Below are 25,079 nucleotides of genomic sequence, written 5' to 3' on the forward strand. Positions count from 1 at the left end.
TGAAAATATTAAAAACATTTTAAAACAATAAAAACAGTAAAATACAAAAGTTTGGGTTCTTATTGAACAGTAAGCAGTGCTGTAAGTGAGAAGAAAGTCAGTTTGGTCTAGTGGTAAAGACACCAGGCTAGAAAAGGGGAGACCACAAATTCTAATCCTGCGTTAGCCATGAAAGCCAGCTGGGTAACCTTGAGCCAATCACTCTCTCTCAGCCCAACTCACCTCACAGGGTTGTTTTGGGGAAAATAGGACGAGGAAGGGATATTGGTATGTTTGCTGCCTGGAGTTATTTATAAAAATAATAACGCAGCATAAAAAAATTCTTTAAAAAAAGAAACAAATGAAGTTTTCCTCAGAACTAGTAGAAATATTACATATACCCCTGTGTCTATGTAATACCTGCTTGGTACTAAAAAAAAATCTACCTTCATTTATATTTTCTCTAGATTAAACAACATACTCCGTTCCCTCAGTCTTTCCTTACAAGAATTAATTTCTAATTCCCTAATCTTCCTTTCTGATGTTCAGAATTGGATGTAACACTGAAGTAAACTTAGTGAAATTGTTACTTCATGTGGTTGTGAAGGTAGACTTTGAGAAAATTGCATTTACCTAGTACCACTCATTGCTTTTTGCTACATAGAGCAGACAGACTTTCTGATAGGGCCATTTTTACTGTGGAAGGCCCAAACTATCAGAACTTTGCATGTCAAATAATTTTTTCTAGCAGATTATATTATGCATTAATATTTTTGCTGTGTAAGTTCATTGCTTGAATTTTCACCAACAATGTATTCCTTTAATCCAGGGGTCTCCAACCTTAGTAACTTTAAGGTTTGTGGACCTCAACTCTCAGCTGGCTGAGGAACTCTGGGAGTTGAAGTCCGCAAGCCTTAAAGTTACTAAGGTTGGAGACCCCTGCTTTAATCTGTTAAGAAAATTTTCCTAATGAATATAATATGTCATATGGTCTGCTCATCCCACTTGCCAACAGTGAGATATTCCAAAGGAAAAATGCTTATTTGTGTTTGTTTTGGAAGGGAATTGTTGGGGGCTTGTAATATTTTCTAATCATTTAGAGAGATTTCCAAACAGAAATCATCCATCCCAAAACACTACTTTCTCAGGATCTCTGCCATAAAAGCTACTTCCATTTTTTATGATTTAAAGATGGATTACTTCTTTATCTGACTGCAAGAGTGAATAAAAGTGAATCAACATCTCGCAATTATCTCCTTTCCTCCTATTTATGCCTCTGGTGGCTCAGACTGGTAAGACAGTCTATTATTAACAGCAGCTGCTTGCAATTACTGCAGGTTCAAGTCCCACCAGGCCCAAGGTTGACTCAGCCTTCCATCCTTTATAAGGTAGGTAAAATGAGGACCCAGATTGTTGGGGGCAATAAGTTGACTTTGTATATAATATACAAATGGATGAAGACTATGGATGAAGACTATTGATTGACATAGTGTAAGCCGCCCTGAGTCTTCGAAGAAGGGCAGGATATAAATGCAAATTAAAAAAAAAATGCATCCAAATATATGCCTGTGAATTTAGCATTAACAAAATATATAACTATAGCTAATGATTTATCTTTGCCCATTCATTGTATTTCAATTTCACATTATTCCTAATAATTTGCTCATGTCATGATTATGGACTGCCAATGGGCATTGGGTTATTCCCACTGGAATAGAATGCAGCACCAAATACAAATGTCTCATACAGTAGGGCTGTTCTCAGGATCTTGCATGCCCAGCCTTAAATTACAGCTAGTCCCAAAGCCAGCAAGTAAGTATTTTTTTATTATTTAATTAGATTATTTATTATTATTATTATTATTATTATTATTATTATTATTATTAATTTATTTTAAATTAGTTTCTTCTATTTTCCATCATTCTCTCATTTGCATTTCATTCTTCTTTAACTCCTAGCATTTCATTTCCCCTTTTATTCTTCTATACTACTCCATCTTACATAAAAAGGTAAAGGTAAAGGTTCCCCTCACACACACTGTATTTGCTAGTCGTTCCTGACTCTAGGGAGTGGTGCTCATCTCTGTTTCAAAGCCAAAGAGCCAGTGCTGTCCTAAGACATCTCCATGGTCATGTGGCCGGCATGACTAAATGCCAAAGACGCACAGAACGCTGTTACTTTCCCACCAAAGGTGGTCTCTATTTTTCTACTTGTATTTTTTACGTGCTTTCAAACTGCTAGGTTGGCAGAAGCTAGGATAAGTAATGGGAGCTCACCCCATTATGCAGCGCTAGGGATTCGAACCGCTGAACTGCTGACTTTTCGATTGACAAGCTCAACATCTTAGCCACTGAGCCACTGTGTCCCCTTACATACTAAGTGCTAAACCCCTATACACCCCCTCTACAACTTCCCAGTCACCATTTTTTCCATCTCCTTGCCATCTAAGCAGCTCAAAGAACAGCTGTAAAAACCTTCACATCAGAAAAATTCACAGCCAGAAACTGTTTTAAATTAGTTTCCAAAAAAACTTACCTGTGCCATTGGTCAACAACAGCTTTTGAAGGTAATCTCCACATTATCCTGGGTTTTGGCTCCCCTATAGCTGAGCAATTCAGAAGTAACCTGTTCCCAAAATTCAGCTGAGTCCATCTTTGGGATGTAGCTGAAATTCGGGGTATTATATCTCGGTGTTCCACTTGAAGTAATACTACTCTCCTTTCTGAACCAGTGGAGCTTGTAGCTATACATTCATATTTACCGCTGTCAGAAGGTACTATATTCCTGACAAGAAGTGTTCCATTAGGAAACAAAAAAACCTTGTCATTTACATAGTGCAGTGGTTTCACCTCTGTTTCATCGGGGAAGACCCAGTGAACAGTTGGATGAGGGTCTCCTTTGACTGTGCAAGGAAACGTCAAACTTTTCCCCATAGTCTCTAGTATAAGTTGCTTCTTATCTTCCAGTATAACGGGTGGTGCAGCAATGACTTGCAACCTTATTGCCATAGTATCTGAGCCAACTGGATTATCTGCTGTGCAGGTATATATCCCTCTGTCATAAACACTGACTTTCTTGATCAGTAAAGTGCCATCTGAGTGTAGAGAAACAGCTTCATTTTCTATTGAAAATTCAGAGATATGAGTTTTGTTTGCAAGGACCCAAGTTATAGAAGGAATGGGACGGCCTTCAGAGGCACACTTCATGACTGCTGGCTTGCCAGAATGAACAGTAATGATCTTGGAACTTTGCCCTACAATTCTTGGTGGATAGGTAACCACAGACAAAGTGACCAGAAGCTTGTCTGAACCTTGTTGATTGGCAGCCACACACAAGTACTGTCCACGATCCTGGATGTTGACATTCTGAATGGAGAGTGTACCATTGGGAAGAATCTTAAATCTATTACCATGTCTGTTTTTTGATGCATCAGCTCCTGTTTAACCAAAAACAAACTCACGTTAGATTTAGATTTGCCCATTGCAAGCTTGTTAGAGAATTAATTTGCCAACAAGAAAATAAGATTCTGAATTTCTTCATAAAATTCCTTTTGAATTGTTTTGTTCACTTCGCTTTTTTTCCTTCAAACAACTATAGGCAGCAAATTAAATATCCCAATTAATTTCATATATTGATTATGTTTAGCTATGCTTCTTATACCCATTAATCAGGCCTGTATTTGCGTGCTTTAAATTCAGAGCTTACATATATATTGGAATATTTTTTTTGCCTTAGTCTAGTATCATCTAATATGACTGCATTCATATATTAATCCAAGAATCTCGATCTAACCACCATGAACAATAATGTGATGCTTACTTTCTCTCATTAATAAAGTAAACAGCTTGCAACAGCTTCATATAAACAGCCAATCATGGTTTATTATAAAACTGCAAAATTTAGCTTTAAAATGATTTATGGTTATGATTTGTTTGAATTACTTGACTCTATTCTTCCATGCTTTTGATATAATGTGATGCCATCCCTTCTTAGATTATTTACCCACTTTGATCAAGAAATGGAAAAATAATGAACTGTGTATACAAGCACAAGGCCTGTTTATATTGAGGTTTATAGGACAAGATTCCTGGCTTTAAGTAGTTTCTTTTATAGTTTATTTGGAAAGATTCTTGTTGGCTCCATATCTACATTATTTATACATGCATGTTTTCATCCAGTTAAAAAAAAGCATAAATATTATTTTCTCATGGGATGAATTATATTATTCTGGACCAGAGAAAATATACTACAGTTTAATGCTTTTTTATGGAAAGCTGGTGCTTTAGGTTTTTCCACAATCTGCCAGTGTGGTATGATAATTAAGGCACTGGCTAGAAACCGGGAGACTGAGTTTCCCCTGTTAGGTACAAAACCAACCGGATGATCTTAGGCCAGTCACCGCTCTGAGCTGTAGGAAGGATGCAGTGGCAAGCCACTGCCAAAAAACTTTGCCAAGAAAACTTCAGGGACTCATTGGACAATTGCCACAGTCAACACTGCCTTAAAACTCCACCTTACTGTGTTAAGTGTATACTTTATATAGTATCTCTTAAAATACTCCAGTTTACTTAAGCTCCTAGTTAAAATGTTTTTAAATATAGCTCTTAAGTATACTTCAGAATTATCTCAAAATCATTCTGAGCATTCTGAGTATGGCTTCAGAGCAACAATATTGTATCATGCTATTACTTTCCATGTTTAGAGAAAATTTAGCTAAAATCTGGATTATTATTGTTTGTTTTCTTTATATCCATTTATTTTTCTGGCACATGTAATTCTTTTCCATTTTATGAAAGATTTTAGTTAGATTTGAGACAGGCCCAAAGTCATTAGCAAATTTCACGGCTGGTTTAAAATCTGACTTTAATCCTAACCTAACACTATATCACTTTGTGGCTTTTCTTTCATCATTTAATTCTAGGACTGTGAACATACATAAGAAATTAATTTTGCATGCTTCATTACTTAAGTCACATCTTGTTTATGATAAAAGAGAACACGTGTAAATTATTAATTTGAAAAGCTTACCTGCTGATATCTTGGTCCAATGGATGGTTGGTTGAGGATTACCACTGGCTTCACATGGAATGAAAGCATCTGAATTAGCCAGGACAGTAAACATTGCAAATTTTCCTCCACTTATTCGGGGTTTTGCCAATCTGGTTTGATAGAATGAGTTTAAATCTTCTGGATTGGTAGAGGTGGCTACCTGGTCTGTTCTTTCAGACCAGTTTCTGAGGTAATTGTTCTTATCTGTCTTCCACAAAGGCGTATACAGGGTGGAGCTTTGAGGTGATTTTAATACCGTGAATGTGTTAATTATGAGTGGTTTTCCAGTATCTCTGATTTTAGAAAATGGAAACTGTTGTGAAATTTTACCCCATCTGGGAAATGAAGTAGTTTGTGTAGCTTGGATGAGCCTTGCTTTGGATAGTAATGGACTAGTGGTCATGTAAATTGCATTAGTAGGAATTTGTGGATTTATCTCATTTTTCACATGAAGAGCTGTTTTTGTTATTTGTGTTTTTGGAGCTGCAGTTAGACCCACATATGTATAAGATTCCTTATCTGCTTCTCTAGTAGTTTGTGCTACTTTAGTAAACTTTGGTCCAGTTGTTACCAAGGATGTGTATGATAATGCTGTGCTTATCTTTGTTGTATTCCATGACATTTCAAAATGTGGAGCTATAGATGAAAGTTTTTCAGATGTCAGTTCCATTGGTGGCTTAATGGTGAAAGCATTGTCAAGGGATTCTTGAGCGGTATTTAAGAATGTATTGTCTTTTTTTATATCTGCTGTGCTAAGAATTGGTGGTTGTGGTGTAACTGTACCTAAATCCATAGTGGTGAATTTTGAAAACAATTCAGTCAGTATGAGACTAGGAGATACAGTTACATTTTTTATTGTTTTCATAATAGTAGAAGGAATGATTTTTTTAAAGGGTGTTACAAATTCTTCGATTGAAATGTTTCTATGGAAAGGCATTGACTTTTGCAGAGGTCTTCTCCTCCTTTGACCCTTCTTTCTATGTCGTCGAAATGTTTTGAGTTTGGAAATCTTGTTTGTAACAGTGATAGTAGGATTATGAATCTGTTGGATGGTTGTAGTATCAGTTTCTTTATTAAGATCAGTTGTAAAATTGTACATAGGCCCTGTGGATGGTGATTCTGTAGTACTGAGTGATACTATTAGATTGTCTTTTAGTAATGATACATTCTCACTGATATGTTTAATTGAGCCTATAGGAACATCGGTTTGATTGTCACTTTTGGAAACATCCGTTTCATATATTGATGAATTTTTGTATGTTGGCCCTGAAATGCGAAAATCTGTAACAGATATTTCAGATGAGGATTTTGTTTGTATTATGAATTGCTTCTGCAGTAGCTCTTTTTGAATGTAGCTGGTAACAAAAGCATTAGGTGAAGCTATTTCTCCATTTGAAATGCTGGAAGAGACATCATGGATACTAAAGGAGGGAATAGTGGATTTGATCATGAAAGGTGATATATTAGCTTTGGTAAACGTACTTTTTATGTTAAACTTAGATATATGGATATTGGTTGTGAATTGGTTAGCTGATGGATCTATATCAGTGATTGCTTGATGTGTATCTGATTTTATTTTTCTTTGTGGAGCAACCTGGGTGCTTTTAGAATAGAAGGGGGTAGTTGTTGAAGCTTCATACACTTCATCTGTATCTATCTTGTTACTTGAGGATATTACAGTTTGACTTGAAATTGTTGATTTTGGATACTGAGGTTTGATCGATGTATATATAAATGTTGGTGGGGTGAATGATTCAACAGATATATTAGAAGGAGTTGGTATGCTTATTTCTGCAGGGAGAGTAAGACTTGAGTTTTCTGGAACAAACCCTGATCTAGGAAAAGCAAATCTATGCCCTGAATTACTAGGAATACGGTCAGGTCTAATTATACGTCTTCTTCCAAAGGTTTTTCTTCGTCTGCTGTACCATCTGGGGAATGGAGTATGAGTTGCAGAATCCTTAACTACCTCAATCTGTTGATGAGCAAGAATGGCTGAGACTGGAGATACCTGAAATGTTATTTTTTTTCTTCTGTAAATATAGCCATGTTGTGATGTGTCATTAGACAGACTGATTGCTGCTGAGGGCACTTGATGGCTTGACACTTTCTCAGCATTTTCTGCCAATAAATCAGGTTTTTCAACAGTTTTGTGTGAAATTATAAATTGGCTATTATTAGTAATAGCCATTGTTGGTGTTACTGTTGGTTTGCTTTTAAAATAGATATTAGCTTCTTCAGATGTTACGGATATCTGAGAATTTGAATTGTTTGCTGCACTGTTGGGTTCTTTAAGCAATGAGGGCATTGTTACTTCCATCAGGGTTGGTGGTGTAGGCAGTGTTTGATATCTTTCAAGGCTTATTACTTTCATTTCAGGTTTTGGCTCATTTAGCCAATTCTGGTTTGTAAGTGCCTCAGACTGCATAACCATAGAACTGGTTGCTGAAGATTCTGATTCTGATTCTGATTCTGTAACTGTGATATGTGTTGTAAAAGAGCTGTAATTATCTGGTATACTTCCAAGTTTTGCTGTCGCTACATTTCCTGACGCTTCTCTCAAATTGTATTTTGAAGGTGTTCTAGTTGCTAGAAACATAAGTTCTTCCTCAGCTAGTATATCATCTCCAGATATCTCTCCTTCATTTCCTGAGCTCAGAAATAGCTTTTGTGTTGGTTTTACTGTTATATTTTCTTGTCTTTTTAACAATGTGATATTCCTTGTTTTTTCTAAAAATGTTGCCCAGTGCAGTGGGTTGATTCTCTTGGTAGAGAGACCAAATCTCTTTTGTCCTCTAAACCTTCTGCTTATCTTGCCTCCATTGATCCTGTAGACCTCTTTGTACTTGTTTTTGGTTTTATTTTGTATGAAATAATTTGTAAATGAATTTTGCATGGATGCTTGGCTGGTTACCTCAGCAGGACCATTGGAAGGAAAAATTTTAATTTGGCCAATAAAGTCATGTCCTTGGTCGCCAGACCCTTCTGTTGCTTCACTATCTACCTGAGTATCTTTTTTTATGAGTTGTTGTGACTTGCTCAAATTCCTTTTAACAAGTACTTGATAAACTAAGTAATCTACACCATATTTATTGGCTGTTATACACATGAAGTGGCCGTTGTCTTGTCCTGCTATTGGTTGTATTTTTAAAGTGCCATTGTGAAACAAAAGTTTGTTTTTAAAAGAATTATGAAGAATCATGTTTCCTGGTATGACCCAATTAATAGAGGCATCTGGGACACCTGTAGAGAGGCAGGGAAGATCAATATTTTCACCTAAAAACACTGACAGCTGTGGTCCATTTAAAAGGTTGTGTTTCAGACTTGGATCTATCACTGTAATTCTAAAAGTTAAGACATCAGCATCTTCATAGTTGGTTCCTATACAGTGATAAAGTCCAGTGTCAAAATGATCTGCTGAATGTAGTAAGAGCTTACCAGATTTTTCTATCACTATTTTTCCATCTTCACTTACATATGGAGCCTTAACCTTGGTCCCATCAGGTAATAGCCACTCAGTTACAGGGGCAGGATTTCCAATTGCTTGGCAATCCAATTCTACAGAACTATTGACTAAAACCAAATATTCAGTTTTGGAATTCTTGTCTCGTAAGATCATGACCCACATTTGTTTGGTGGGCTTTGGGACATCATCAGGAAGAATGATTTGAGCATCTATTGAATATTGGATATGCAGCATATTGAGTGTAGTTGCAGTCCTGTCTAATTGCATTGACACTTGACTCTGCATCAACCAAGGGGGCTCAGCTGTCAGTTCAGCTTCTATGTCAGTGAAAAGTTCTTCATTTTTAGAATCTATTTGTTTGTACTTGTAACCAGTAGAAGGCATTTCTGTTAGTAAGTGTTCCCTTCTCAATTTTAGCGGAGAATTACTGTAAAGAGCAAGAATGCTCCACAGTTGATGAATATGATCATGGTCAATGCTACACTTAAGAAAAGTTGACAATGATATTTCAAGTAGCGTGTTGGTATCAGTTTTTGTAAATATAACTGGAGACATTTTTGAAGGTTTCTGTACAATACAAGCTATATTTGCTTGATTTCCTGATTGGTCTATTAAGTTTAATGACACAGATCCTATAGGGGCCATAAAATCTTTGGGAGACACTGAAGTGAATTCTCCATCATCTACCATAGTTACAGCTTTCAGTTTTAAATCTGTGTCTATACTTGGTTTACTACAATTAAATGAAGGTAGTGGAACTTTAGTTAAGTATTTCTCTTTAGAATTCCTGGGGTTGGTGCACAATGGACATTGCAGTGCATCTGTAGCCTCTTTGCCTTTTTTGCATTTTATAACATCTAGAAAGAAAAAGATCAGTAAAAGTAAATTGATATTCTATTGTAGAACAAAACAGTTTCTAATCAGTTGAAATATATTTCTGGTACCTGGTACCTGTGAGGCAAGCATTTAGTACAAAACAGGATTGGAAGGAGCAAAGTAGGCCCTTAAACCCAAACTTCTTACGAGAAATTGAAATGGCTAATTATGTCGTAACATTTTTTGTTCTCAAAGTGTCTCCTTTAAACACATTTTATTTATCAAACTGACTGACAACCTTTGTACCTGCCCCTTTTGTTGTTACCACATTCCCCAATGGTTTCTGTCATCAACATCACCATTATTCCAGGAAAGTTAAGAGACTGAGTTGTGACTCAAACATTGCCCAGTTCTGCTTTAGATGCAAACTATAGCTGAGTCAAGTGCATTTTCTCTTTTTTTCCCGAGTGAAGAACTGTCTAGGTGGCTCAGCTAAATATCATTTGTAGTATTTTCAATTCATTTTCATTTCATGTTGATTTATAAGGTAATAGATTTCTCACTTAGTTTTGTGTTATCTAATAAGATTTCCTCCACTTCATTACCCAAGTCATTAATAACAATATTGAACAATATTGAAGAAAATGAGATCAGAATGCTCTGACATTCCACCAGATGCTCAATCTAGTTATGCAAGCAGAGTTTAACAATCTTATTTTTGCAGAATACTTGATGCTATCTATGCTTGATTATTTTTTTGCAGATATTTCATTACTTGACTATGTAACATCACCAGTACAGGCGATTGTGGGGTTTGCTCCTGCTTATATAAATAGCCTGCTCTGCCACTGTTAGTGGTGGTGTAGTTTTTTTCCTTCGTAGTTTCTTGAATAGAATATTTTTGTCTGGTTGATTATCTGATGTTAATCCCTGCAAATTTGGATGTTTGCCTACTAGAAAAAGTGTGTTTTGATCTTTTAGTTTCCTTCTTCTTCTTCTTTTTTGCCTCTTTCGAACGATGTATAAATATGGTTTATCTGTATGTGTCTATTGATGAGTGGTTTGTCTTAATCACAATCTTCCAGGAATTCCCCAGTATTTTTGTACTTAACCCATCTGCAAGCAAACGATACCCTAATCCAGGGGTCTCCAGCAAAGCTGGCTGGGGAATTCTGGGAGTTCAAGTCCGCCAGGCTTAAAGTTGCCAAGGTTGGAGACCCCTGCCCTAATCAATGAACTACCAAAGGGAAAACCACACCCCACTAACAGTGGCATAGAAAGCTACTATGGCCTGTCAAGCAAACCCCTCACTCATTAGTACTGATATTACCTAGTTGGGTAATGAAAGATTCCCAAGCAAACAGCCAAGCTCAGAGAGCACCAAGGACTCCACAGTTCAACCATGAATTACATGTAAAGTATAATATATTCTCTGGGCATCCTGTCAATTACTGCAATCTTTGTGAATGAGACCAGCAGATATTTGAGGTATATTGTTGCAATTTATACAAAAGACAATATGTACCTGAATGCCTTTCTGCCCATTTGGCAAACCATTTCATAGCACAATCACAAGTCCAGGGGTTTCCATGAAGAAAGAGACTTTCTAGTTCAGACATATATGAAAAAATGTCTTGTGGCAGAGAAGTCAGGAAGTTATCTGACAAGTAGATATGCTTTATGGCAGAGGTTCTGAACACCTTGAGGTACCTCAAAGTGACAAAAGTATCTGGATGAAGTTGTTTAAGTAAATTTCCTTCCAAATGGACTAACTTCAGCGATGTGAGACCATAGAAAGCTTTTGGGTTTACAAATTCAATTTTATTATGATCCAGATGCAAACGTACCAAAGTCATGAGACCATGAAATGTGTCTGCTTGAATAACTTTGATTTGATTATAGCTCATCTTTAAGATCTGTTGATAAAAAAATAAATAAGAAAAAGAGTCTAAGCTGAAGTTACGTGTAATTCAAAGACTTCTAAAAAGTGATTTTCAGGCTAACACAGCAAGAGAATATGTTCTCAATTCACACATTATGCTAAATGATGTGGTTTCATTGATTTTGACTTAGTATGTTGTACATCCCCACATTGTGGTTATTCAATAAATTGTGGTTAAACCATATTTAAACCTATGAATGAACTTGTAATTATGCTCAGTGAATCTTATTTTTTATCAAATATGTTTAGGATTGCGGCCATTTATTCAATGAGAAGAATGATTTTTAAATTTAAATTTTAAATTTTTTTTTACATTTATACCCCGCCCTTCTCCGAAGACTCAGGGCGGCTTACAGTGTATAAGGCAATAGTCTCATTCTATTTGTATATTTTTACAAAGTCAATTTATTGCCCCCCCAACAATCTGGGTCCTCATTTTACCTACCTTATAAAGGATGGAAGGCTGAGTCAACCTTGGGCCGGGCTCGAACCTGCAGTAATTGCAGGCTACTGTGTTCTTAATAACAGGCTTTTACCAGCGTGAGCTAAACCGGCCCCTAATGAAAGGTGATGAAAATGAAAGGTGAATAGAGTGTAATAAACTTATTTCTTACACTCCTCAGAACTATTCTTCCCCCCCAACCCCAACAACAGGTTTGAGGGCAAAACTTTGCCAACTCTAAACAAAATCAGTGATGGACAATTTCCAGCTTAGTCTTACCTTTAACAAATGTAAATCAGAGAATGTCTTGTCTTGAATTGTATGTATCTGATTACTGTGCAACATCAACAATTCCAGTTTCTCCAGGCCAGAAAAATCTGTCTCAGTCAGTTTAACCAAATTGTTGTAACTGTAACAAATATTTCATTCCATATCTGGGTTTAGTTAGTCAGCTATAGTTTAAACGTTAAACAAACAATAATAAAATCTCTGTTCTGAAGGTGTTTAAGCAGACTATAATTAAATTTTGTCATTTAAAGTTGAAAATTCTTTGATCAAAGCAATAAAAATATGTCTCTTCTTATCATACACTCGGGTATGACCTAATCAGTATTAAATCTATACAATTTTTTTGTTGTTCCTCTCAAAGTGTTCTGATAATAAAAACAATGAAACACTATATATATAATACATTTATGAAATTACAGTACAAAACAACAAAGTACCATCAAACCATCATGAACACTGCACACAATGGAAGAATTAGAAAAAGGCTTAGAACCTAATTTCTTAACTGTTTAATACAAGAAGTCCTTACAACAGTTCATTTTGTGACTGTTTGAAGTTACAATGGCACTGAAAAAAAATGACAACTGTTTTTCACACAATCGTTGTGACATCACCATGGTCACATGATCAGAATTCAGCTGCTTGGCGACTGGTTCATATTTATGACAGTTAAAGTGAGATCCCATTTTGCAACCTGACAAGAAAAGTCAATGGGAAAGCCAGATTCACTTAGCAACTGTGTTATTTACTTAACTGCTACAGTGTTTTACTTAACAGCTGTGGCAAGAAAGATCATAAAATGGTGCAAAATTCATGGAACAAATGTCTCAATTAGCAAAAGGAATTTTGGGCTCAGTTGTGATCCTAAGTGGAGGATTACCTGTATTCAAAATCAGGGTGTTTACAGATAGTGAAGGTTCAATCAGTCATTTACTGCTGTCCTAGACCAGCATAATAGTGAGGGTTTGATGGAGCTGAGATTGATCAATGGTAGCAAAACGTCAAGGAAACTAACAATACATTTTATTATACTATAATAATATAAATAAAATAAATAATTAAAATATATTTTACAAGTTACTAAGTAAAAACATGAAGGCGTGCTAAAAACAATCAACATATTTTAAACAGAAGATATTTAAAGACAAAAAAGTCAATTTATCAGGCATAACATGCTGGATAAAAAGCAAAAAAATAATAATTGTGCACTGGAGAATTGGATAGTTCCAGAACAGAGGAACAATTTCCAAGAACTTTTTCTCTATGGCTTTTCCAGTTTCAAGTCTAGGTAATTTCAGTTATTGGGAATCATGAATCATATAAATTTAATAAATAATAATAATTTGGGCTTGTTGCAGAGTACAGCTGTCATCTCACTCCTATGGTTTCCTGTTTATGGGAATACTTGCATATGAACAGATTATCTATCTTGAAAGAGATTCTTATAAGCAACAACAAATCATAGGGTCTGCATTCTAGTGAACTCCCCGCCCCCCGAGTACTGGATACTGTCTGTTCCAAAAATCTCCTTTTATGGATAATGAGGCATAACACATGGGAGAATTATTCAGGGCACCCTGTGCACATCACCCGTCTCCTTCCACTTATGACTGTAACTTGGTTGCTTGTATCCTTACGATTTATACTGATATTGTTTCCTGATTGCTTATTTGTAGCCTGTGACTATCATTAAGTGTTGTATCATTAAGTGTTAAATTTGTACCCTATGGCTATCATTAAGTGTTGTAACTGTTGTATCTTGATGAAGATATCTTTTATTTTATGTACACTGAGAGCATAGGCACCAAGACAAATTCCTTGTGCGTCCAATCACATTTGGTCAATAAAAAATTCTATTGTCTTCTATTCACTTTGAACAGATTCAGAGTTACATTTCTATATTATTTGTGAAATGAAAAGATGAGGAATAAGCCTATTCCTTTCCTGACTTCTCTGCATCTTAAGAAATAGAGGGGAATTATTCGATACACACTGAACACCGAAGACATTTGTGAACAACGATCATCTTTCCCGCTGTGGCTTCATGTTTGTAAACTCCAGCAGGCCTCTGAAAGCTTGAATATTTATTCACTGCCAAAGTCTCAGAGAAACTGCTGAGTGACCACCAACCACTAAATGAGTGACCAATAAAATACAGCTGGTTATCAAAGCAGCCTCAACTTATGGTTCACTGACAAAGATGATTTTGCTAGCTGATTTGCATATGTAAGTTTTAAACAGATGCTATAACTGCTTTGATCTGAAACTGTTAACTATAAGATTGCAATACTGGGGGAGATAATGGGGTTTAGATTTCCCTTGGTCAGCATTTTTAAAAATGTTATATACAAACATTTTAAAATGTTTTATATAAAATTTAAGCTTACATTATCACATACTAAATTTGAGTCTACATTCTATAGGAACTACTAAAAATGATCCATCATTATCTTCCTCCCTTCCTCCCTTCCTTCCTTCCTTTCTTCCTTCCTTCCTTTCTCCATCCCTCCCTCCCTCCCTCCCATCCATTGTCCAGCTATAATTTGAATAGCCACATTCAATATAGCTAGGACAACATGAACATCGTGGGAGGCCAAAAATGGGCTAAAACAGGCCCATTTTTGGCCTGCAGACTGGTTCTGGAGATGGGGAAGGTGAAAAATGGGGCTCATGGATGACCCAGGAGGCCAAAAGTGGGCCCAAAAACCCTGGCCTCCAGTAGCACTCCAAAGCAGGCCAAAAATGGGGCACCCACATCAGTGGTGGGTTTCAAATTTTTTTACTACCAGTTCTGTGGGCGTGGCTTGGTCAGTGTGGCAGGGGAAGGATACTGTAAAATCTCCATTCCCTCCCCACTCCAGGGGAAGGATACTATAAAATTCCCATTCCCTCCCAATCAGCTGGGTCTTGGGAGGCAGAGAATAGGGGCGGGGCCAGTCAGAATTTTTACTACTGGTTCTCCGAACTACTCAAAATTTCCACTACCGGTTCTCCAGAACTGGTCAGAACCTGCTGAAACCCACCTCTGATCTACATGCCCTGTTTTTTGACCTCCTGTGCCTCCAGAAGAGAGAAAGAGAGAGAAAGACAGAAAGAGAGAGGGGGGAGAGGGAGGGAGGGAGGGAGAGACAGGGAGACTTATTGATTGTAAGCTCCTTGGGGTTGAGAAGAATTGCTGCAAAACTGAGTTTCCTCAGAAACTCTAGTGGATCACTAGACTCCTAAACAACTCAAAACACAATCTAGTAAAAAGAAAAGTCAACCAAAAGAGCAACATGCAGACAAAAGCAAATAAAACACCCCCAGAAGTAAAACAAATTAAAGTTTAAATTGTGTGCATTGTTTAATGGACTGCTAAATTGGCCACACCCACCTAGTCACATGACCACCTAGTCACGCTCACCCAGCCAGTCCAGCCCCCCCCCCAACAAGAGGGACCATGAATTGGGCCCCTGTTTAAAAAGTTTGAGGACCCCTGCTCTATAAGGATGAAAATGACCAGCTGTCTGCAAGGAGTATAAATCCTTCCATTCCCTACTGTTCTGTCAGAGCTGAAGAAGCTTCTTGGATGAGGAGCAAAGTGTCCTCAAAGAAAAAACAAGGAAGTCCAGTTGTCTCCTGAAAAAGCACCTCTGAGACAACCATGATCTGGATGACTGAGAATGTCTACAGACTTAAACCAAATTCTAGTTAAATTAATTTATGTTAGATGCTGACAACACATCAAGGATGCCATCATCTTTGAGGTATACCAGGCATTCTTACTCACCTGCCTTTATTATTTTTCCTTTTTTAAATGAAATAAAAAACCTACCACGATCAGCTGCCAGTCTTGTGTATCCTCTCTATTTCCAATAATGACTCTGGCACTCACACTGAGCTTTAGTCATTCAATCATTTCTAATTCTTCCTGATCCAATGGACATTCATTTACCAGGGCTGCCTATCTGTAACCCCTTTGATTTCTTGTAACCTTGTGCTTGTCATAATACCGTAGTCACCTTATCTTTTCTCATTCTATTTTCATTCCTTTTTATTTTTTTCATTTACTCATTTATTTAGTTTATCAAACATGTACAAGATAACAGGTAAAATATAAACATGGACATGAACATAGGAAATGAGTACACATAAATGTGGACAGTAGGACAGGGATGGTAGGCACGCTGGTGCGCTTATGCATGCTCCCTTTATGGACCTCTTAGGAATGAGGTGAAGTCCACGGTAGACAGTTTAAGGTTGAAGCTGTGGGGGTTTGAGGATGTAACAATGGAGTCACGAAGAACATTCCAGGTATTGACCACTCTGTTGCTGAAGTTGTATTTTCTGCAATCGAGTTTGGAGCGGTTTACCTTGAATTTGTATCTATACATTATTGTACCCATGTATTATTGAGGTTGAAACTGAAATAGTTGTTGACAGGTAGGACATTGTAGCAGACAATTTTGTGTACTATGCTTAGGTTATAAGCATATTTTCCTAAGCATCATGATCTTCTAGGTGACTCTTACCTTTGTTTTATGTGTACAAAATAGCTAAGGTTCAGATTCATTATTAAGGCTTCCAGTGAGCAGTCTGCTCTTACTTCAGCCAAAAATGGAGGTTTAATCCTTTTGAGGTCCAAAGAATTTTCAACTATTTTCTCCACAGTTAAAAGGCATTTGTTTCTTATTTATTCAGTCTTTCTGTTGATCCAATGATCACTGCCACATTTTACAACTGGGATAAGCACATCTTTGGCAATATGTACCTTTATTTTTTGTTGTCACAGTGATGTCCTTGCACTTGAATATGTTGTTTAGATTGGTTGCGATGTTTCTTCCAGAAGCAGATTTCACTTTATTTCATGACAACAGTCACCATGCCTTTTACTGATCCTATGAAGATAAAGTATGTTACTACTACATACTTCTTCTCCACCTGTTTATAGGTATAGTGGCATACCTATTGATATAATCTTAGGTTTCCTAAATTATTGACCAGCAATTCGTCTGCTGCATTTTCTTCAGCAAGAGATGCCTTAGGGTTTCCTCATTTCCAGCCATCAAACTGGTATCACCTGAATATCTAAAATTGTTTGTGTTTCTCTAAGCAAATTTCATTCCAATTTGTAGTTCTTCCAGTCCAACTTTTTTCATGATATAGTCTTCACGAAAGTTAAGTTAATAAGGTGACAGCATGTATCCTTGGAACATTCCTTGCCCAATTCTGAACCATTTAGTTGGTCCATGTTCTGTTCTGTTGCTTCTTGATCAATAGGTGAATAGGTTCAATAAGTAGATGAGATGACCTCAGCACATTCATATTTTTAAGAATCATCTACAATTTGTAGATAACATTGTCAAAAGCATTCATGTGATTAATTGAGTGGGAAAAGCTTTTGGAAGGTCCTTGCCTTTTCCATTATGCACCAGATGTTTGAAATCTTGGGAGCCTCTGCATCTTCTAAATCCAGTTTATATACTTGATTTATATACTTGACAGTTTCGATTCCATGTACTGTTGTAATCTGGATTGCAAAATTTCAAGCATTATTTTACCAGCATCTGAATCAAGAAAGCCAAATGCCCCACACATTGGATCCATAAAAGGGATGACTGTATTTCTGCGTGATGCTTGGAACTATATCCACTCAGCCAGAAAAAAGACAAAGAATAACTGAATTGACTATATTCTTGAGCTGCAGAAGGTAGAAGTCAACAAACTTAGCTTTTTCCCCCCCGATGTTCAGTGACTGTCACACACATTATGGTAATAATTTTGTGAATAGCCAGCAATCATCATTTACAAAGATATATATAAAATATTGTCAACTTTTCAAATTTCGACTTGTCTAAAAATCCTTAACGATGAAGGGTATAAAGAAAAATTTTGATGCATGTGTTTTAATTTATCACTATAGGCAAATTAATCAATATTTGAACTCATCTAGATTAATGGCAGGAGGCTTCTTGCCATTAGTTGTTCTGAAAAAGTTTTATAACAGTGAACATGTTATTTGTTCTCATTACTATTTCTTATTGTCATGCAGTCATAATTTTCCTGGCCATTTTGTGCCTATCAATTATCACTAAAAGAGATGAACAATTAGAACATTGTTTCTAATTTTTCCAAGAGAAAGAAAACTGATGAAATTCCAAAAGAAGAGAGTTTGGTGTCCCTCCACTATTCAATATCCAAAGTAGTGGATACCATAGAACAAGATCTGGCTGTTTACATTTGACAATTCATAATAAGGCTAAAACCAGTCATATACTGCCTCTTAGTGTGTGACACTATGAATATAACTGCTTTCTTTTAAAACAATTGTCACTTCTTGGATAACAAGACTGCACTTTTCAGTTACCACATTTTCCCATTAAAACAGCTACTTTCATAGTTTCTAATAGTGCTTGTTTACCCTGCAGGTATCAAAATCATGCTGTTGTAATGTAATTGGAAGCATTGTGCAACATTGTTATTTAGTTAAGAGGTTCCAGTATCTCTCTAGTAATCTGAGCTTCCTTCAATTAAAGTAAGCAACTACTCTAGAAGGTATAAAATGCTGAGTAGAGGTAAGAATGATGGATAATAGAAAAAAAAAAATAGCAATAGCACTTAGACTTATATAGTGCTCCATGTTGCTTTATAGCACTCTCTGGATGATTTACAAATGTCAGCACTTTGTCCCCAACAATCTGAGTCCTCATTTTACTGACTTTAGAAGATTGGAAGTCAATCAAATCAATCAAGATTGGAGGTAAATTCTGACCTTGAGATGGTCAGGATTGAATTCCTGGCACTGGCAGAATTAGCCTGCAGTATTACCTTCTAATCACTGTGCCACTACGGCTCCTAACATACAACACCATTAAAGAGTAACAAATAAGTTCAAAAATATTAAGAGAGAGAGTTTGGTCTAATAGTTAAGGCATCAGACTAGAAAGTGGGAGAGTGTGAGTTCAAGTCCCATCTCAACCATGAAAGCCAGCTGGGTGATCTTGAGCCAGATACTCTCTGTCAGCCAACCTAGCTCATAGGTTGTTGTTGTGGGTAAAATAGGAGGAGGAATTTGTTTGGGATATGTTCACAACCTCAAGTTATTTGTAAAAATAATAAAGGTGGGATTGATACAAATAAATAAATAAATAAATAAATAAATAAATAAATAAATAAATAAATAAATAAATAAATAAATAAATACAATTTGAAATAAATTCTTAAACATCTTGAAAAAAAAAAGTAGAAGAGAAACTGCAAAACAAATTTTAGCACAGCATTACTAATTTCAGGGTTTCAGCATTATCATGCAAACCTACCCTAAATTGATGCGTTCCACATGTTGGGAGATGTGCAATGGGATGGTAGTAAGATATCGGAAGGTGCAGTGCACTTCAGTCGGGACATAGCAGGCGCAAAGCTTAGGACAGGCACTGCTGCCAGGAAAGGCAGCCAAGAGGAACCCAAAAAGGACTCCGACTGCATAGGGATGGTTTCCTCTTTCTCTTTGCATCTTGTGTGGCAAAAGTTTTAAACCGACCATCCTTCCAGCCAAGCGTGAACAAAGAATACTCTAGAAAATAACACAACAGAAAGCATCGGAGTAAAATGGCACATCAAAAGTTTCTGGCTTTGAACAGGCTAGTTTTACTTAGCTTTTCTTAGCTACGCATTTAACCTGCAGCCTTCAGATGTTTTGGATAGCAACTGTCCCCATTCCCAGTCAGAATGGGATTTACCAGTTGGAAAAATAGGGTGGAGGGTTGTTTCGGTTCAACATACCTAAAGAATGGCAGATTGGAGAAGGCTGCCATAAGGGTTACTTTTTCAAGGGGAAAAAAATCAGCAGTTTAAATACCCATAAGCATTAGTCCTCAATGAATGATGGTAATTGGGATCCAAGTACATTGCTAAGTGATATGGTTATAAAGCATGTCACATGTCCATTTTGCTTAGAGATGGCAATTCCAGCAGCCCTTAGGCAAGGACCCATCCCAATCCAAGCCTATTTCCAGCTTGGTCTCTTCCAGCCCTAAGCCTCATAAAAGCTTCTTCTTCAAACCGTTTGCCTATCTCTGCCCCTTTGGCCATCCTGTGCTTCACTTGCTTGTCTGCCCTTGCTCCGCTCCCTTGCCACCCTGAACTCTTTATGACCTTGCAGGTTGTACATAACTTAGACAAGGCCCCAGGTGGCCTTGGGAAAAAGTACCGGCAACAGCCAGCAGCTGCCTCACCAAGCATCATGCCAGGTGCACTTTGTAAGCAGTTTGAGAAAGAAGATGGGGAAGATGCTGGGAATTGCAAGTGGAGTGGAGTGTCAGGAGAGGGCAGGGCAGCAGGTTAAATGGAGCATAAGGAAGTGCCAGTGCAGACTGCAGAGTGGCCAAAAGGGGAAAAATGGGGAGGAGATAGGTGGATGGAGGGAATTGAAGCACCCTTACAGCCAATAATAAGTGCAGGTGGGCTGCCAAGCATACAAGCCTTGATCATGTGGCCAAGGAGGTGTTGCAAAGACTATATTAATGATGGCTAACCTTTTTCTCATCGTGTGCTGAAAGTGCGTGGGTGTGTGCGACAGCGTGCATATGTGCCAGCATCTATAATGAAATGCAGGGGGGCCTGCACATGCATGCGTGACCCCCCCAAGATCCCCCCACCCCACTCCCACACTCGCATGCGTGCATGACCCCCCCCCATGCTCCCCATGAGCATGCGAAGGCAACCTTCCTGCCCCCATTTTTGGCCTAGCAGGCCTCCCTGTAGCCTCCTCAGCCCAAAAATGGGCCGATGGGGGCGCAGCAGTCCCCCGGCTCCCCCTCACCCCCTGTGCATGTGCATGCATTGTCCGCATGTGCCCCACCCCCTGCACATCCCAAAAATCAGCTGGCTGTTGGGAGGCAAACGCGCACATGCGTGGTGGAGCTGAGTTGGGCAATGGCTCGCGTGCTCACAGAGAGAACTCTGTGTCCAGCTGTGGCACACATGCCATAGGTTTGCCATCACGGGACTATATCTTTGGGGACCAGAGACAAATACTATTTATTCAGCTCTGTTGTAAGTTTGAATGGTTGCTGAATGAATGGTCACTAACCAAGGACCACTTGTACTTCCTCTTTCCTTTAAACATTCCTAACAAGGTTTTTGCTTTTAGTGAATGTAGCAGGAAATAGGAGAGGTTGTTGACAGATATTAAAATCTGGAATTTAACATACTACTGAAACTGGAATTTGAACATTCTGCTTGATGAACCAAAGTTTTATTTTTAAAGCAGTCGTAAATCTGCTTGTGATTTGTTTTTGGCTTTTTTTTGCTGACAAATACATCAATCTTTCTCTGCCAAGCAAATTAAGCCTCAAAGAATTAGGAGTTTAGTAAGACAACTGTACTTGTGAAAAAAGCTAGAGAAGCAATAGGAACAGTGAAAACAGTTAAACATTTTCTTACTTTCCTCCTCCTTTATAGGGAACAAAAGCTATGGCTCATTTTGTCACTGCCAAATTCTGTTTCATTCTTTTTTGTTTTTGTTTTTATAATGCTACTTGAATAGATTAGAATTAGTTTAATGGAAAATAAGAGTGCAATTAACTATTATATTGCTAATCTCCATGTTCTGTTTGGATGAGTTAGTCTCTTGATACAAATATTTTAGAAACTAGACCTTGCAAATCTATCACCCCAAAGATCTTATAGGGCCATTTGTGCCTTGATCAAATAGAAGAGGCAGATTAAGAAATCTTAGCCTATTTTTTTTTTTAGCATTCATTACTTCAGAATGTTTTCAGAAATGTTTGCTTTGTTTCCCTTTTACTAATGTCAATGGGATGTTTTTATTAAAACAATAACTTAATTGCTTAAGGTAAAGGTAATAGTTCCCCCGCACATAATTGCTAGTTGTTCCCAACTCTAGGGGGAGGGAGGTTCTTGTCTCCGTTCCAAAGCCAAAGAGCCAGCGCTCTCCGAAGACGTCTCCGTGGTCATGTGGCCGGCATGACTAAATGCCAAAGGCACACGGAATACTGTTACCTTCCCACCAAAGGTGATCCCTATTTTTCTACTTGCATTTTTTACGTGCTTTCAAACTGCTACATTGTCAGAAGGTGGAACAAATAACGGGAGCTCACCCTGTTATGCAGCACTAGGGATTCAAACTGCTTTCAATCGACAAGCTCAGAGTCTTAGCCACTGAGCCACCGCGTTCCTACTTAATTGGTTAAAAAATGTAAATACACCTTCTGTTCTATCTACAATAAATTGCAAGGTGCAGGAGCTGCGGTTTCTCTCTTCCTTCCAAACTATAGGATTGAGGGGTCTTTGGTGCTCTCTGAGTTTGCTTGTTTTCTTGCAGGCTTTTTATTACCCTAACTAGGTAACATCATCAGTGCTAGTAAGGAGTGCTGCTCGCTGTAGGATTATAGAATTCTTTTCCTAATAGTATTTTGAAACCGAAATTAGTTAACATAGTAAAAACTGGATTTCCCATCAAGAGCCTGAACAGGAACTTTTCAAATTCTTAGCCTTAATTTCTCTTCCCGAACCCAAAACCTCAGGTACCATATCATGAAATACGGAAGTTATTTAAATCAGTGATTCCCTGATTCCCATGTCTTGCATTATAACACACTCATTTGATGTCATATTTGTCATTGCTAGACAACAAATCTTTTTACAGATGACCAGCATGTGTGAAGATTTTAGATTCATTCTTAATTTGTTTCCCTCCCACTTCCTTTCATTTATCAAGACTGTCACATATCACAGCTGATGATGGTTCTACAAAAGATGGTCTTAGGGAATGAAAAGTTTTAAATATTTAAAGGTAGTTTCAGATATTCTTTGAAATAACTGTAGGGTTGTTTAGAAATTGCTCTTCTGTCCACTTGGATCTTCAGAGAGATCTACATTTTTTTTAAAAAAATGCAACAAACCACAACAAAATAAAGATCTGCCCTTGAAGAAATTCAGAGGACAGAAGTCCAAATTGAATAAAAAGCTTCTGTGCAGGGTATTTTGTTTTTGCAGTTCTTGTCAACTCATTTCAATGAATCTGATGCCTGCCAAGAAATTACAGCAATGTAGTTAAGTGCCTTACTGACAAGAATTAAAGCAAGCACTGTAATAAATAGCCTTGCAGTTGACACCGGGAAACACCTCATCCATATCAGCTCAGAGATAGTTTTCACTCTCTTGCAGCCAAACCAACGGAGTCTCTGCAATATCTTGAAAAACCGAACGTTATACTTTTATTATTATGGCATATTTTCACCGATTGGAGCATACCACAGACGGAGCCAAGGAATCACCTGGTGTTTGGTAAAGCAGGTAGTTTTAATTTTTTTTTTAAAAAAAGTTCCCAAACCAAGATTGGACTGGCGAGGGGAAAAAAAAGAGGACAAGGGGGCTTTCCAAAATATCGTTCCAGGAAATAAAAAGAAATAAAACGTAAGAACGTACCTGAACCTGATTACCCTTCCTCTCTAGCTGGATCCGCGTGGATGTCTCCTTACATCACATCAACAACCGCGCTTGATGGAGGACCCGAAAGATGCGCGGCGGGTAAGGGAAGCCGCTGCACGGGGCAGGGGGTGGATCCCAGTTTGGGAGGATCAAAACACGCCTTTCGGATCTGGAGCAGGCGAGGTGGGGAGCCGGAGATCCCACGCGTGCTCTCCTTCTAACGCCGCTTCAGTTTTCTTGCCTGGTTACCTTTCGTGGGAAGCTTTCCAGACCTCCCGGCTTCCCTGGATCGCCCAGCGTCTCAGAAAAAGCTTAGCCGGGGGTGGAGGTCGCACTGACGACCCCTTCCCTTCCCTAGACATCCGCTTGGTCTCCTGAGTTTGGCTAGACGCGCTTTTCCCACTTTCCTGGAGGAAGAAAGGGGAGGAGGCGCAGTTGAGGGGCCGCCTGGATTGGCAGGTCCTCCAGCTTGCCCTTGGCTAAGCGAGACTCGGACTTCCTATCAAAAGTGGTTTTTTTTCCCCAAAAAGGCAACTGGCCTTTGTTTTTTCCTTGAAGACCTTTCGCTTCTCATCCAAGATCTTGGATGTCTTCAAAAACATCTAAAAGTCTTCAAAGAAAAACCAAAATCCAGTTGCCTTTTGAAAAAGCACTTTTGGGACAACCATGACCAGGAGGATTGCGAATCTCCATAGACATCTGTTTGGTGGTAGTTCGCTGCTCCAGAAGAACTTCTCCCGCTGTGGAGCTCCCCCGCCGCCACTCGGTCCTTAAGGGCTGTCTTCCCCCTTAAAGCAGGGAACCCCAAACTTGGCAACTTTAAGATGTGTGGACTTCAAGTCCCAGAATTCCCCAGCCAGCACGCGGAGACTCCTACCCAGATGGAAGGGCATCCTTCAAACTTAGAGGCTTCAAAATAGCACCATTTCGCCACTTTGCTCACTCCCTTGAAGCCCTCGGTTCCTTCAGCAGAGCGCGCGGGGCTGAGAGATGAAGTTGCAAGATTGACAAAGTAGGAAGTACAAGGCGTGTGTATCTCCCTTCTGACAAAGAACAGCCAAAGCTTCTAAAGCATCCACTTTTCAGGTACAGCCTGGAGGAAAAGCTAAGTTGGTCTTCAATTCAGCATTCTCAACTAGCCCTTGCAAATTCCAGGATTTGAGCTTGATACATCTCTATGGGGAAACTGGGGAAAGCAGGGGGGGGGTCGATACTGGCCTGGAATGGGTGGATTCATTCCAATAGTTTTCTGAATGTCACTTCCCCCCCCCATCACTTCCAGCATAAGTTATCAGAGTTATCCCTGCCGTTGGTAAAGATAGTGTTTTGCAACAAAGTCTTAAATCCAAGACACCTTTCTTAAAACTACTAAATTGCAAGGATTTCTGGTTCTACAAAATGTTACATCAGGCAAGATGTATGAATCACACTTTCCTGTTCCAAATTATTTCCCTTTCTTCCCCAGGCATAGACCTCCTATATTTAGACTTCAGAACTTTGAATATAAATCCTGTTGGAACACTGTTAGTTTGTATATCCAACTTTGATGTTTTTATATAACTTGGCCATTCTCATTCCAACAATTTAATTATTCCTACTTGGCCAACAAAGATTGGTTTTTTCCCCCCTCTTAAAAGCCAGAACCAATTCCAGACATTAGGCAA

The 25,079-nt window shown here is 38.2% G+C and overlaps 1 protein-coding gene across 3 annotated transcripts in view; it reads right to left on the reverse strand.

The window, feature by feature from the left end:
* Positions 1–24,404, reverse strand: part of IGSF10 (immunoglobulin superfamily member 10) — a 28,029-nt gene extending 3,625 nt beyond the window's left edge. The window contains exons 1-6 of one of the 3 annotated variants that reach the window (XM_058187091.1): positions 23,413–24,404; positions 19,281–19,534; positions 11,974–12,103; positions 10,836–11,226; positions 5,008–9,351; positions 2,515–3,415 (exon numbers count right to left, since the gene is read on the reverse strand). In XM_058187091.1, the coding sequence (XP_058043074.1) occupies positions 2,515–3,415; positions 5,008–9,351; positions 10,836–11,226; positions 11,974–12,103; positions 19,281–19,504 (5,990 nt within the window). In that variant the 5' untranslated portion in view covers positions 19,505–19,534; positions 23,413–24,404. Of the gene's footprint in view, positions 1–2,514; positions 3,416–5,007; positions 9,352–10,835; positions 11,227–11,973; positions 12,104–19,280; positions 19,535–23,412 lie in introns of those variants that run through there. The other 2 variants (XM_058187092.1, XM_058187093.1) reach the window with 2 other exon arrangements.
* Between the last annotated feature and the right edge of the window lie 675 nt (positions 24,405–25,079).

Source organism: Ahaetulla prasina, chromosome 6, assembly GCF_028640845.1.
Source record: "Ahaetulla prasina isolate Xishuangbanna chromosome 6, ASM2864084v1, whole genome shotgun sequence".
Taxonomy (NCBI): Eukaryota; Metazoa; Chordata; class Lepidosauria; order Squamata; family Colubridae; genus Ahaetulla; species Ahaetulla prasina.